This window comes from Pyricularia grisea (assembly GCF_004355905.1).
Source record: "Pyricularia grisea strain NI907 chromosome Unknown Pyricularia_grisea_NI907_Scaffold_1, whole genome shotgun sequence".
Lineage (NCBI taxonomy): Eukaryota > Fungi > Ascomycota > Sordariomycetes > Magnaporthales > Pyriculariaceae > Pyricularia > Pyricularia grisea.
In genome coordinates, this window is record NW_022156716.1 from 2,276,746 (window position 1) to 2,291,588 (window position 14,843).

Genomic DNA, 14,843 nt, shown 5'->3' on the forward strand with positions numbered 1-14,843 from the left:
GATTTGGATATGATTGTATGATCTTTTTGGGATTTCAATTGCTGTACCCGTTTCTTCTGTCGGCTTACACTCACTTTGTGTCATTTTTTTTCTTTTCTCCCTATTTGGGCATATCATTTGATTAAACCGCTATTGGACGCTGCAAGAGTCACCCTCTTGGAGCTTTCTTTTCTTGGACTGTATACATTTATCACACTAGCTTCTTATATGCATCAATCATGTCCTGTCAAACAGTTACACAACTTCCCAGCCTTCCTGCATGGTCCTCTCCGTTGTCGTCATCTATCGGCATTCCAAGGGCGGTGGGCTTTTAGTCTGACCGAAACTTGTGGACGAACCTGTATCATGCGAGTGCCACCATCCTGTATTTTTTTTCACACTGTCAACCTTTCCGGCCCGTTTGCGTTTACCAGTTTCTGCTGGGCAGGCTGACTTGGATAGTCTACCAATTACCCGCAGTTGTGTGGTTGGTCGCTGGATAAATCAAATCAATCGATGACAATCTGGACCTCTTGGCTGACTTTTTCCCTACTTGGGCGCAGCTAATCCATGAGCTATGCCTATACTTTTGCGAAATCAGTCCCGCGAATCTATGGAGGGATATTGCAACAAAGACTACGACAGCCTTGCCTAGAACTAGTATATGTGCTTATTTAGTCGGTGGAGGCTGCTGTTCATTCCAGCGATGTAGAACTTTTTTCTTAGATGTAGTGTTTAATCATGATATATTAGCATCGTCACGTTATGTCATACCCACTTCTGTTGATCTGCCTACCCGGAATACATACACAAGATGCAATCGCAAGCCAGCACTAAGAACAACAAGCGGCACTCCTCGATAGACCCGGAACACTCCACAGACTCGACCGACGAGCAACCCAGCCATCACACCCAACAAGCCCCGAAGACCGACTCTCCCGCAGCTCCGAAACAAGCACACCTATCCCACACCCACAAAGACCCCATACAGTCGATCCAAGACAGCTATGAAGCCGACCGGTTGGTTAGCTACTACAGATGGCACATCCAACACCACGAAGACCAGGACGACTCTCGGACACAAGACAGACCCGGAGCAAGCCCCTGGCAGGATCAACAAGTGCTATGGTCCATGGCCGCGACGAGACGGAGGGAGCTGGAGAAGCGGAACCGGCGGACAAAAAAGCTGATGTTTGGGTTTGCCGCCGCGGTTGTGCTGGTAGTTATAGTGATCATGGTAGTCTTTCTTGTGTAAGTTGGCCACCGGAATCCCTTTTTGTTTTTTGCTACATGTTGCATATTATGCTGACGCTGTGCTGGTGATGGATTTTAGGCTAGGGAACCAAGGGATGCTCTCATCCTGACGAAAATGTGCTATAGTTTAACTTAATTTTTAATAACCTTCTGAAATGAATTAGTTAGTAAATAGACACCAGTCTTGACAGACAAATGTGCTGATTTGCCTGAAATTCCTCCCGCATAGGGGATATTCCAACCAACCTTCTTTCTGGACAATGGTAGCAATGTGTGTTGCCTATCCATTCAACCGGAGACAGAAATCAATGGATTCAAAGAAGACAATCTTTCCTGTCCAAGACGTCAGACGTCGCACGTCGCACACGGCACTTTATACATGACATCGTGAGTATAATTAGCCGGTGACTTTGCCGGCGGCGATGGGTGAGCTACTAGACCTGGTAGAACAATGGAAGATATCGCATCCAATTCCCAGGTAGAAAGTGAGTATTTATCTCATTATACAGGCTAGAATATTGGTTAGCCAAGTTGAGCTCCTCAAGTCTCCCAGAGTGTCCCTAGGAATACTTAAACCTTTGCATCCTCTCTTGATACGTATGTATTGCTTAGCATATGTGCTTGACGACGTGGGGCATCACAAAGAGCTAGAGTCTAGAGAATAACAACCGGCATATTTTCCGCCGGAGAGATTAATAGCGGGTTAAGTATGTCACCCGTCTTGGCGCAGTATATCCGACGTCTTGGCTTCTCTGGCAATTTATTCAATCCTTCCTACCGTGACTTGCCTTGACTTTTTCTGCATCAATACAAGATAAAGGGAACAATATTCTTTCTAGACATAACAGTAGGCCACTGGTTCCTAAAGACTTGCCAGTCATTGCAGTACAAGTCCATGATTACCTCTCACACAAACAACCGACAAACATGGCACAAAGACGCAGAAAGACCCATCGAATCCCACCAGTGTGGCTCCTGTCCCTTCTCCCAGCAGCTTTGGCCCTGCCAAAACTCACCAGCGAATGCCCGACTGGCTTCAAAGGAAGGCTAGAATCACCAGGTTATACGCAGTGCGCCATACCGGCCGACGACACGTCGGGCTCGCACCCGTCGCAGTGGGCGCCATGGACTCACAAGCCCCTTTGCGTCTATGGCGCGGCGCCGAAGACCCAGCCATCTGGCTGCGGTGACAGTCACGACGGAACAATTAAAGCTTCTCCTCCTTCTCGGACCAAGTTCTGCGTCTACACCAACGCGCACGCTGGCCACGGCGGCATGAGCCTCATCACAACCCCTGAGCACGCCGCGAGCAGCCTGCACCTGCTCGAGAACCCTAACCTCTGTCTTTCAAGCGGCAATAACCTGCAAAACGCCAGCACCACCCCGGTATATGAGGTTGTGGACGTGCCGGGCAAGGGCAAGGGCGTGATTGCGACGCGGCGGATCCGACGCTTCGAGGCTTTCATGGTTGAGCGGGCCGCCCTTGTGACCGATAACCTGTTCCCGAGCCTGGTAGAGCGGTATACGGGATATAGCCTGCTGCACGAGGCCGTGGACCGGCTGGCCGACCCGGACAGGGTGCTGTCGCTGGCGAGTAGCAACCCGCACGCGGGGGATGCGGTCGAGAATATCCTGAGGACGAATTCGTTTACCGGGGAGCTGGACGGTGCGCCGCACATGACCTTGTTCCCTTTGATTGCTGTTAGTACTCTTTTTTTCTTTGAGACGGACTACTTGGCTTTCAGGTTGTGGCTTATCATTATCTTGGTTTCTGGATGGTACTGACTACGGTTCAATTTATGTAGAGGATGAACCATGCGTGCAAGCCAAAGTAGGGTGTGACCGATATGAATAAATAATATGCCTAGCCACTAACAGCCTTCGAGTGCCTTTACCAGATTCTCTCGTCGAAGTATGATAGCTGTCGCCGTGGCAGCTAAAGATATCGAGGTTGGGGAGGAAATCAACATAAGCTGCAAGTGGAACCTAGTTCTAATCGTTCGAGTTGTACAAGGCTCGCTACTAACGATTAACCGGGCACACCAGCAGACACCGCTCTCGGAATGGATTTCCAAGAACGCCAGGCCCAACTCCATAACACCTGGGGATTCAAGTGCACATGTGCAGCCTGCACCGCCCCGGAGTCCTCCCGAGCAGTTTCGGACCAGCGACGCAAGGACATCAAAGCCAAGAGCGAAGAGTTGACTGATTCCATCGATAATGCAGATGCCCCAGTTGCCGTTCGTCTCTCTCTTGAGATCCTCGATCTTCTCGCGAGCGAGGATCTTCCCTCTCTGTTTGCAGAGCAGTATGAAATCCTGGCGAGGATATTTCACATGATACGATACAAGAAGAAGGCGGTCAAATATGCGGAGATGGCTTTGAAGGTGCTCGACATATATGGTTCTTTGAATGAGGATGATGAACTCCAGAGTTTGAAAGCCCTGATGGAAAGTTTTGACGAACCTAGGCTTAAAAGTCAGGGAGTAGAGACCAAAATGGAATAAAAATGGATATAATGGTAGTCAAGAGAAATTGGGTTATGAACAAAATGATCACCATTGTATGATAACACCCTCGGTAAACATGGTTGTTACCGGGCCTTTTTCTTTTCTTTTTGCCTTTCCCCGACATCCGTTATCTGACCCGACCGTCTGTCACTGTTGAATTGCTTCTGCGATTTCGGTGGACGCCGCCAGCAGAAGCAGATCGTGCAAGCTTGTTGCTTTTCTGATACGCCCCCTACTCTGGCTTTGCATCTGACACAGACGAAGATCCCACCTCTTCCTTTGCATCTTTACCTTCCTTGCCCTTTGTGTCCTTACTCTCTGTTGTTTTCTCAGAAGCTTCCGCTGTCTTGGATGATGTGGCCTCAGCTGTTTCCTTGGCTGGCGCAGCCTCACTCTCAGTCTCGACAGTGACAGGGGCCGGCGCAGCGCTTGACGCAGAACCAAGAGCTGGGGCCGCCGCCGGGGTCGCTGTAGGCACGGGTTCTGGCGACCACGCAGCAGCAGTCGGCCGAAGCGGTTTTCGCCCGTACACGACGTATCTGTACGAATGCTCGGTCAGCAAAACAAAACTGTCTAGGTAGGTAGCCAGTCAAAAAAAAAAGACTTCAAGGGCTCGCGACTGTCGACTCACATGGGCCAATAGGCATGGATACGCGGGTCCCTGAGCTCCTTCCTGGCCTTTGCCACTAACACAGTGACCTCATCCTTGCTCCAACCCAATGCCCTAGTCAGAGGGACCATGGTGGACGGCTCGAGTGCGGCGTCCATGTTCATCAGACTCCAGGTTCCGAGCTCCTTGTAGAATGGGTCACGCGGCCATTGGTTGGTCGGCCACTTGTACACGGTCTCGACGACATCTTCGAAGCCCACGTCCTCCATGAGCTTCTTCCACTCCTGAGCCGCCGCTACCGGGCGACCGAAAGCCTTCATGCCATCCATTACTAGCGTGCACCATTTCCAAAAGTCCGAATCTGGCTTGAGGGTACCGTCATCGCAGCCGAGTGGCAAAGCCATGTCCTGGGCCTCGAAATAACCACCAGGCTCAAGTTGACTGTCAAAACCCATGGGGGGACGTGTCAGAAAGATAAAAAAAAAAGAAATCAAGGAGAGAATTTTGTGACCGGCATCTTCACATACTCAAAGACCTTTTCGACTACGCTTCGGTTTTCACTGAAGCTGCCAGTCATCATTCGGGCGAAAATAAAGTCAAACTTGGTTGACCAAGTCCATTCTTTTTCGAGGTCATCAATCTGGACATCAAGAAAGATTTAGTTTTCATACTTAGTTTAGTATCCCAATAGAGTCTTAAAAAGGAATGAAGTATACCAACCTCAAATGTACAGTTTGGGGGTGCACTGGGATTTGTTAGTATGTCTTGCATAGAACATGCAGCTTCAAGGTCGAGTCATTCAATCTTACAACTCCGGCTGTACCGGGCTGAGATCCACACCGATGACATGCGCCTCGGGATGGGCATCGGCTGCAGGTAGTGTGGTTAATACTATTCTAATATGCTTAAATTCTCACCGGTCGTTGATATCATGCAGCTTACCATATTCTATGGCCCATATGCCTGTCCCGGTCCCCAGGTCTAGCACTGATGTGGCAGTCTCGTTCTTAGGGCAGAGGCAGTGTCTGCCATTCAAGGTTTTGATCATCACATAGTGTTGCAGATCTGTGGTAATTTGCTTTGTTAGTCTTGTTTACTTGGATCTGCGCTCGAGCTGAGCAGGTTAAATTAACTGACCGAGTCTTTGGACTTCTTCCTGTTGCGGGAATAAACAGATTTGGTGAGTAATAATATAGGTAGGTAGGTGTGTTGACTAGTTCAGGGATGCCGATACCCGGCTTATATATATATATGTATGTACTCACATGGTCGTTGGGTAGAAAATATTCTAATGCACGCAACAGCAATGTCAGCACCAGAATACGAGTAAGTTGATATGCTAGCCATGTTCCATATCCCCAGGTAATCAACATACTTCCCGCGCTCATAGCGTGATAAGTGCGACCATTTTCTTGTTGGAACGCAAAGATGCTCGACCTGACAGACGTGAGAGACTCCTCGAAAGGCTAGTACCAGTAGGGGTTAGTGAGGTAGTCCAAGACTTAGCGCTTGGACTTTTTTTTTATTTTTATTTTTTACTTGCGCGAATGATTCAGTTCAGCCCTTCGAGCCTAGCCCATAACCTCTCCCCCACCTCCTTGGACAGGACTAGAGTAGGTTTTGACACTGGCGGCTATCCATGAAAGTAAACAAAGGGAAACGGCAAAGCTGCATGATGATTTGGAAGCAACTCACCACGTCAATGGCCGAGTCACCATCGGTATCGTCTTGAAAATCGGGAACCTGCGTGCGTCAATTGCGGCCGGATGGGAAATAAACCATCCGCCCGCAAAACCCGAGTTAGCAAAATGAGCCACAACCACCACATACATACATGCTGACAAGTCCTGCCGAGATCAGCAAAAGCAGGGCCTCTCCGCCATGCGTCAAGCCCCGGGCCGTTACATCGCCTGGATAAGTGCCTCTCACAATTTCAGACATGACTTGAAGGGGGAAAAAGACCTCAAGGGAGGGTGTGGATGGCGGGGATTCTTGGGAGTAAATTGATGATTTGACACAAAAGAAAAAAACATAAAATTTTTAATTTTTTTCTTCTTCGTCGTCGGGCAACTGCACAGAAAAAAAAGACCGGAAGGGAAATGGAAGAGTTAAGAGAATGCTTGTAGCTAAGACCAAAAAAAAAAAAAAAGGGGATCGCAAAGGAGATTTTGTTAGGTGGCTTGGAAAGGTGCAGCGAATGCATATATCCATCCGTCCAGTTAAGCCACCGGACGCCAAGATTAGGTCTAGAACTAAGTCTCTTCTGACGTCTTTCCCGGCTTGTGCGGCTGGGAGATGTCAAGCCATCGAATCAGAAAGAGGCTAAGATCTACCTAGCTAGAAGCGGACAGCTGCAGTTTCCTAGAAGGGGCGGTTACAGGAAGAACAGAGGGGAACACGCCGTGTAAGGATTTCTCCGGTACCATAAGTTATAGAGAAGGACCGGAAAGCAGAACTATAAAGATGATTCATCAAGTAAAGGTATCATGTGATTGGTTGCTAGTGTCATCTATAGCACGTTAGTCTTTGTGCTCCAAGGTGCTCGGGTGGAGTGCGTGCATCTTGTTAGTTCTGCAACCGCCGTTATGGCCACAAAATCCCCTCAAAATCCACAGCTTGGACATGCAGCCAGATGACTTGCCTAATAGAGCAAATTCTGGTACAATTCAGTTTGTTCGATACCTTGCAAAGTAGCTAGGTATTTACCTACATACGTAAGGTAGGTAGGTGACTAGGTAGGTAACCTTGTCTACCTTGCCTACTTTGGATACCTGCCTACCTACTGAACTTTCCCCATCTCCTATCACATTAACCATGTCAGCCACAGTCAGCAATGGCGACATGATCATGCTGTACGCTGCGACGAAAAAGTCCGGCATATGAATTGAAAGTGAGCACAGCGACAGAAAATGCGACAAATGACCGACAGCGGCTTAGCGATTGCCAGCAAAAGCGAATAAGGATATGTTGCCGACCTACTTCCTTGCTCGATCCTTTCCCATATCTGCAGCTGTTGTTAATAGAACGTGCAGTAGTGCGCCACCTTGCAGCTTCGCGAAGGAGGTTTTGCAATTCCGACTGGCTGACGGCTCGGTCTTGCATGCAACGGATTTTCTATTTCCTTGTATGGAGTTGTTATTGAACGAACGAACGGGATCCATTTGTTCTGTCCTACTCCTTGTGGAGTCTTTACCTATTTCGCTCTGTTTAATCACTGTTGGTAGATTGCCAATTAATTCCCTTATCCCATATCAACCGATACTAGAAACTAGTTCTAAAATGTCACACTCTGCCCACCCAACCGAGAAACCGGGATAACAGGTGAATGAATGGAGCAAGGGAGATAGGTGACGACCATACATGTGGTTCTGCGGTTTCCAAATCTAGCACGCTATGTTTAACGCCAAGGTCTCGTGGCCAAAGCAGCAAGGCAGGTAGGTATCCTTGGTATCGTGCTCCGCTTGGCGCATCCCCTGATCTTGGGTAATCGACTCCACAATCTTGGTCGCAACTCCGCTCGAGTTATACGCTTGAACTTGTGAGACTTTTTTTTTTCTTTTCTTTTTTCTTTCATAGGCTATCCCTACCGTACCTACTGCTGAACAGTACCTAGCCATGCCAGGTGAATACCACCTCTGACCCCCTTTTCGCTCGCTCGCTTACGACACATTCGTACCCTCGTTTTGACGTAAATTGATAACACCAAACGGCAAATATCAGATGCAGCATAATTTTTCTTTTTTCTTTTTTATTACTCCGGGCAAAAACCCGCCAGATAAGCGAATGACATGCGCAGACGCCACGGTAGGTTGTGAACATACAAAGTACTTCGTAGATATAACATAGGAAAACCCTGACATTCGTCACCCCCACTCACCTCTACTACTTTAGCTTGACGATCCCAACTATTTATTGTCCGCTAGTTTAGTGCTGAGAACACTCAGGGGTGGCAGACCATCAGGGACACCTTTTTGGGGACCGAGAAGGAACCAAAACGACTCAGGCTAGCAAGGGAAAGCAAAATGTGGGCTCGTCCAAAGATCAGCGGGGATAACAGAGAAGAGCTGGAGTTTTGAGTTCTCATAATTCCAAGCTAGTTCCCTGTTCCGAGAGCTGTCACTTTCGGTGTTTTTCTCAATGATGTTTGCGCAATCTGAATAAGACTGCATTCCTTTGTCAAATAAAAGTCCCGTGTCTTCGCCACATGTTCTTGCCAACGTAGTGGAGGCTCTTTGTCACTACTATTGCGTTACATATCGTATAAAAAAGCGCCGTTTGGCCGTTTGGCCTTTTGTCCCGGCGCCTGCATAATCTTGCGTCTGTCCGCTTCGACCAGGAACCTTAGTTTCTTTCCGACAAGGCTCCCTACTATTGGTACGCTAGAACGGTAACAGCCACGTGCACGATACGACCCGGCGCGCACTTGAAAAACCAACCAGTTTGGAAACTATCAAGCTCGATCAAACTCGAGACATAGTTTTGAGAAAGCAGACTTGTAACAAGATCAGGGGCAAGCAAGGCGTAGCTTTTTCTCTGACGAACTCGGGGACATTGCGCCCACGATGTTCACTGTGGGCTTCTCGACCGGCAGCAGCTTCAGCAGCAGTTGCGCCATGTTGGCGACGGCGGCCATCTGGGGCATCTCTGCAATAGTGGCATATGCCGTCTTTGCACGCTTGCGAGACTGGAAACGTCTGAAGCACATTGATGGACCCTCCCTGGGCGGCTGGACCGATTACTGGATGATAAGGAGCCAGCTGAGCGGCCGGATGAACCTAGACCTGGCGGACGTTATTCGTGAATACGGTGTGTACCAATATCTTGTATCCGTTGCCCCAATCTCATGTTGCACAAATGGTAGCCACAATCTTGGCTTTGTCTCACAAACTTCACAGAGAACATCTCGGGCGAGGTGGCTCAAGAACCGTTTCAAGCTTGCGAGAATATGCGAGATTATATTTCTTTGCGGACACCTTTGATTGAATTGGGCATGAGAGTTGTTAACTGCCGAATATGTTAAGGAGTTACCATAACTGATCATTCGTCCTCTTCTCAGGACCTATCGCAAGGATCGGCACCAACACCATTGTTTGTGCAGACGTCAAAGAGTTGCGCAAGATCTGGGCAGTCCGCTCAACTTGGAAACGCCCTCGGTGGTACCTGGGTCTCCGGATCGACCCGTACAGCGACAATGTCTTTTCCATCATGGACGACAAAGTCCACGAGACACTTCGTTCCAAGTTGTTGCCCGGCTATGGTGGCAAAGACGTCGATGGAGTGCACGAAATTATTGACGAGCAGATTGCACTTTTCGTGCAGCTCCTCGAGGACAAGTACTTATCAGTTGACGGCAAAGGTAGCAAGGACAGGTCATTCCTGCCGGTCGACTTGGCGAGGAAAGTTCAGTTCTTGACGTTGGATATCATCTCTTCTCTGGCCTTTGGCGAGTCCTTTGGCAACCTTGTCGCAGACGATGACGCACTGGGCTACATTTCGACGACGGAGAAGTCGATTCCGATGCTCATGTTTGTGACGTTGGTGCCGTGGCTGACCGCCATCTGGCAATCCCCACGACTTCGATGGATGTTCCCAGACGCCCGTAATATGGTAGGCATCGGCGACGTCATGGCTATTGCCCGCAGGGTTGTCGGTCAGCGATACGGCGAAAAGCCCGAGGTCGTCAAGAGGGACATGCTCGGTTCGTTTGTAGCCCACGGCCTGACCAAAGGGGAAGCGGAGGGCGAGACGATGGTGCAGATTGTTGCTGGATCCGACACCTCTGCCACTGCGATCCGGTCGACTCTCCTCTTCATCATCACCAACCCTGCCGTTTACTCCCGACTCCAAGCTGAGATCGACACGGCCGCAGCACAAGGACGAATCTCGTCACCCATCACGGACGCGGAGGCGAGGGCGCTCCCATATCTGCAAGCAGTCATCCGTGAGGGCCTTAGAATGTACCCCCCTGCCACTGGTCTGCTTCCCAAGGTGTCGAGCAAGGACGAGGTCCTGTGTGGCAAGCACATCCCAGCGGGGACTGATGTGGGCTGGGCAGTATGGCCCGTTATGAGAGACAGGGGCGTGTTCGGGGAGGATGCCGACCTGTTCCGCCCGGAGCGGTGGGTAGAGGCCGAACCTGAACAGTGGCGGGTCATGGATCAGACTGTCATGATGGACTTTGCCACGGGGAGCAGATGGGAATGTCTAGGCAAGACGATTGCCATGATTGAGTTGAACAAAACTTATGTTGAGGTAAGCGAACAAACAGATGGAAAAAGGGTTTTTTTTTTTTTTTTTTTTTTTTTTTTGAATTGTTCCCGAAGGGGTAATTCGAAGGGACAAATTGCTAACCGTTGTGTGTCGCATTTTCCAGCTCCTTCGCCGATTCGACATAACACTGCTCGACCCTTCCAACCCCTGGCATTCATTCAACGCAGCGTTCTTCATCCAAAAGAATATGAACGTCAAGATCTCGCGAAGACAGACCCCAGTGTGAAGGAAAGTGAAAGTCGAAGAAACTGACGCTCGCTGCATTACCTGGACTATCTTGGTCACGTTTCTCTATTGCGAAATTTACTTGCTGTAAAAATACATGGAACTTCGTTGAAGTCATCAACTGGCGTGCCTGCCAACCCAATTTAAGCACCTGGTCTAACCCTGTTAGCACCGACAAGAGCTTTGTTTACTCACATTACTCAAGATATAAAATAAAAGCTTGGGAAAAATATCAGCAAGACACATGATTAACTTCCTAACGAAGTTATCAGGTCTGCCTAGCTTTAGTCTAGTTGGCTGTTTGTCTAGGAGTGCGGGCAGTTTAATTTCAATGTTTTTATTTTTTTATTTTTTTAATAATCACAATTTTAATCTTTTCCCCAACTCCCCCCTGAGCATTGACAGGAAACCCGTGTAAAAGTCGCCCACAGACCTCAAGGACTAGGCGCCTTCCACAAGACTTCTGAAAAAGTCACCAGAACAACAGAACAAAAACGAACAGTCTAATCCGTCTAGCTTCTGCTCCGGTGCCGCCTTCCATCTTTTTTAAGGACGGCAACCAAGCTAAAAAATCCTTCCCCCGACTTGAAGCACCATCTGGCAACCACCACGATACAAAAATACCTGGGCACGAACACAGAACGAAAACAAACAAAAACGACAAAACCACAAAGTGCCAATACCCAGGAAAAATGCAAACGCATTCAAGCGGATAATGAAGCAGCTCAAATAGCCCAAACAATGTTTTTGTTTTTGAAATCCACTAGTTACTGCCAGTATCCTTGTTGTCGTCCTGATAAAGAAGTTCCAATCGCATCAAACAAAACACCATATCCCCACATCACATTGGCCTCACCATGACCTCACTTCTCCGCCGCGTCCGGAGCATCACCACCGGGCGACACCGCTTTCAACCCTGCCCAATCTGCGGCTGGAATGGCGACATTGACTACATACTGCAGAAGCCACCAGATCTACCGGGCCATGTGGGCAGCCCAAGCGGCGCCCAGGGCTGGTCACCTCCAGGAGTCACAGGCTGCGTATCGTGTGAAGTCCGCTCCAAGCTGGCCACGTTTGCCGTTCGCGGTGACTTGGTAGGGCTTGTCAAGGTGCTGAATCCGCTCCCTGGAAAGTTTGAGGTGCACGTGCCTGGGGAAGAGGTCCTGGAGTTCTCGTTATTCGCGCCGGGACACAACGAGAACGAGCTGAGGAGACCGCTGCTAGAGGGTGACACCAGTTCAAACGCGACGCTGGCGTTTGTCAGGAGGGAGCTTGAAACATGCTTGGAAGGCCACGAGAAATGTCATCGCCCTAACCCATCCTTCAGGCCCAGCAGACTTGTATATGTCGGCTCTTCCGAGTCTAATTGCGATATTGCCCTCCGTACCAGATCTGGAATACCAGCCGGCGCTCGGTACGCTGCTCTGAGCTACTGCTGGGGGAACGTTGTCCCAGTTTGCCGTACCACGCGGGACAGTCATGGCCAGAACAGGGTGTCGATCGGTGTCAGCACAATACCAAAGACGTTTATCGACGCGTTCCAGGTCGTCAGACGACTCGGCTTGGAATACATCTGGATCGATGCCCTCTGCATCATGCAGGACGACCCTGTAGATTGGGCAACGGAGGCAGGGAGCATGTACGATATCTATCACAACGCCCACGTGGTTATCGCTTCACTGCACGGCAAGGATGCGAACAGCGGCCTCTTCTGCAAAACCGAGCCAACTGATAAATCGCTCCAGTTTCACCTCACCGAGTTCCGACATGGCCTGCGCAGGTATGACCTCTTTGCCCGCAGGCTCGCGCGCTCCCTCGACCACGATGTCCATCAAGACGCAGACCGCACCGCACCGATCTCCGGCCCGGAACCACTACTAGGTCGCGCGTGGGGTCTTGCAGAAAGACTGGTGTCAGCCAGGACGATATACTTTGGCAAGCACGAGGTGATATGGGAATGTTGCTCGACCGCCGCCTGTCAGTGTCAAGGTACCGTCAATGGTCTCTGTGCTAGGAGGACACAGAAACAGGTTTTTTACTCCGACATTGACAGGAATTCGCCCTCTGCTCGTTTCATCTGGCATCGGGTCGTCTCTCAGTATATGGCCCGCGACATCGGCCGGCACATGGACAGACTCATTGGCCTGGGTGCAGTGGCGCAATGCGTCGCCAAGTCGAAGCCGGGGCAATCGTACTGGGCTGGTTTGTGGTCAGACTCCTTCATCGAAGACCTCATGTGGCGACATATAAGTCAAAAGAAGATCCGTGACGTGGGCGATCACCCCGAACCACTCAGAACGCTCAGGGGCTGGCCTAAAAGGCCGGCACCGGACTGGTCGTGGGCATCAATCGAAGGGCGCGTGGAGTGGGCGGATTTATGGACCGAGACGGCCAAGCATACTCTCGCGGACGTGGTTCAGGTGCAAGTAGATAATATCCCGGCCAATAACCCGTTCGGTATGGTCGGTTCAGGATCCTTGAGGCTCAGGGCACACTTGCTGCCTTGCACCGTCGGGCCCATGGTTCGGATGCGAGAGACAAGGGTAGCAGTGCATATCGGAGTGGGCGGCAGGAACATCGACGGCGAGGTGTGTATAGACCCGAGACCAAGGGAGTGGGACCGTGTCGTAGAACATGGCCATGGAGACGCGGTGATGCTTCAGCGAGTGTTTCTTGTGCCCCTTGGGACGTTGGTGCCGCCAGAAGAACAAGGTCGACGACTTCTCACAGCACTCCTTGTCCGACGGGAGAAAGAGGATGGTCGAGACTCGGGTGTGTACAAGAGGATTGGCTTCGTAGGACTGTATGATGCCTCGCGTGTAGAATCACTGGTTAGGAGGCCAGGGGCTCGGCGCGAGATCACCTTGCTATGATGGCTGAGTGGTAATGAGGCAGTATGAGCTTGCCTTGCTTCTCAGCTGCACCTACGAAGCTCCCACTGCGACGCGGGTCTCTATCGATGACTCAGACTGAGTGATGGATTCCAAGCACCAATCGGTCTAGTCTTGGATCCAATCTCTGCATATATTATCAGCACCTAGGAATCATTCCCTAGGCGGAGATGAGATTTGCATATAACCTCTGTTAAAGTTTAAAAGCGACTTTTCTGCGGAGGCACACAAACGACGCAATGGAAAAGAACTCAGCGAACAACATCAAATACCTACCTACCGTTGAGGCTTATAACCAATGGGCCAAGATCTACGACACAGACGGAAATTTTCTGCAAGCCATCGACGATATTGAAATGAAACGACTGTTTCCTGCATTCGTCTCCTCAATAAACAAGTCCAAGCCTTGGCGACTCGTTGACCTGGGATGCGGCACTGGTCGCAACACCGCCCTCTTACTTGGCCTTGAGGACGTTCAGGTCGTAGCACTCGACGCCAGCCCCGGCATGCTCGAAATTGCCAAAGTCCGTCTTGAGAAACTCCACAGGGGTGACGCTACAGACCAAAATTTGCTGGAGACTCTCACCCTCAAGGTGTTCGACCTCATCAACTCGTCTACGATCCCCGAAGAGGCCAAGAATGCAGACGGGATCATCAGCACGCTGGTGGTCGAGCACATACCATTGCCGAATTTCTTCCGCCAGGTCTCACAGATGCTCAAGCCCGGCGGCGTGCTGCTCCTCACCAATATGCATTCCGACATGGGCGCCATCAGCCAAGCGGGGTTCGTAGACGAGACAACTGGGGAAAAAGTCCGGCCAACGAGCTATGCGCACACGATGGAGAGCGTCATGGAGGAGGCGGCTAAATGGGGCCTTAAACCGACCGGAGAACCTCAATGCTTGCGGGAGCGAATGGTCACACAGGAAATGGTCGAGTATCTAGGCCCGCGCAGTCAGAAATGGGTTGGGATTAAATGCTGGTTTGGGGGGGGTTTTTACCAGAGTCCCGACCTGAATTAGGCGATGACATAATCTGGTTTAGCTTGGGGATTACAGTGGAACTTCGAGTCGCGGTCGCGTCATACTACGTTTGAACTTCAAT

General features: G+C 50.2%; 5 protein-coding genes across 5 annotated transcripts; 4 read left to right on the forward strand and 1 right to left on the reverse strand.

The window, feature by feature from the left end:
- Nucleotides 1-793: 793 nt before the first annotated feature.
- On the forward strand, nucleotides 794-1,234 carry PgNI_00644 (uncharacterized protein; the record flags this gene model as incomplete). The annotated part of the gene is made up of 1 exon (XM_031120722.1): nucleotides 794-1,234. The coding sequence occupies one exon, from the start codon at nucleotides 794-796 to the stop codon at nucleotides 1,232-1,234; it is 441 nt and encodes a 146-aa protein (XP_030986865.1).
- A 926-nt stretch (nucleotides 1,235-2,160) lies between these two features.
- PgNI_00645 (uncharacterized protein) lies at nucleotides 2,161-3,740 on the forward strand (the record flags this gene model as incomplete). The annotated part of the gene is made up of 4 exons (XM_031120723.1): nucleotides 2,161-2,934; nucleotides 3,039-3,064; nucleotides 3,132-3,145; nucleotides 3,280-3,740. 4 exons carry the CDS (start codon nucleotides 2,161-2,163, stop codon nucleotides 3,738-3,740), a joined length of 1,275 nt encoding a protein of 424 aa, XP_030986864.1.
- Nucleotides 3,623-6,294, reverse strand: PgNI_00646 (uncharacterized protein; the record flags this gene model as incomplete). Its single annotated transcript, XM_031120724.1, has 11 exons — nucleotides 3,623-4,282; nucleotides 4,375-4,794; nucleotides 4,881-4,993; nucleotides 5,074-5,098; nucleotides 5,163-5,223; nucleotides 5,296-5,418; nucleotides 5,491-5,509; nucleotides 5,619-5,641; nucleotides 5,729-5,819; nucleotides 6,049-6,096; nucleotides 6,184-6,294. 11 exons carry the CDS (start codon nucleotides 6,292-6,294, stop codon nucleotides 3,976-3,978), a joined length of 1,341 nt encoding a protein of 446 aa, XP_030986867.1. The 3' UTR covers nucleotides 3,623-3,975.
- A 2,573-nt stretch (nucleotides 6,295-8,867) lies between these two features.
- Nucleotides 8,868-11,168, forward strand: PgNI_00647 (uncharacterized protein). The gene is made up of 3 exons (XM_031120725.1): nucleotides 8,868-9,159; nucleotides 9,410-10,605; nucleotides 10,727-11,168. The coding sequence occupies exons 1-3, from the start codon at nucleotides 8,916-8,918 to the stop codon at nucleotides 10,847-10,849; spliced, it is 1,563 nt and encodes a 520-aa protein (XP_030986866.1). The 5' UTR covers nucleotides 8,868-8,915; the 3' UTR covers nucleotides 10,850-11,168.
- A 537-nt stretch (nucleotides 11,169-11,705) lies between these two features.
- Nucleotides 11,706-14,761, forward strand: PgNI_00648 (uncharacterized protein; the record flags this gene model as incomplete). Its single annotated transcript, XM_031120726.1, has 2 exons — nucleotides 11,706-13,651; nucleotides 13,939-14,761. The coding sequence occupies 2 exons, from the start codon at nucleotides 11,706-11,708 to the stop codon at nucleotides 14,759-14,761; spliced, it is 2,769 nt and encodes a 922-aa protein (XP_030986873.1).
- Between the last annotated feature and the right edge of the window lie 82 nt (nucleotides 14,762-14,843).

What these genes read in the sequence shown, in the direction of transcription:
- PgNI_00647 (XM_031120725.1), top strand. Translation starts at nt 8,916, where the DNA reads ATGTTCACTGTGGGCTTCTCGACCGGCAGCAGCTTCAGCAGCAGTTGC. An exon ending in GGACGTTATTCGTGAATACG is followed by an intron (nt 9,160 to 9,409) that starts GTGTGTACCAAT and finishes TCCTCTTCTCAG; the next exon opens with GACCTATCGCAAGGATCGGC. An exon ending in TGAACAAAACTTATGTTGAG is followed by an intron (nt 10,606 to 10,726) that starts GTAAGCGAACAA and finishes CGCATTTTCCAG; the next exon opens with CTCCTTCGCCGATTCGACAT.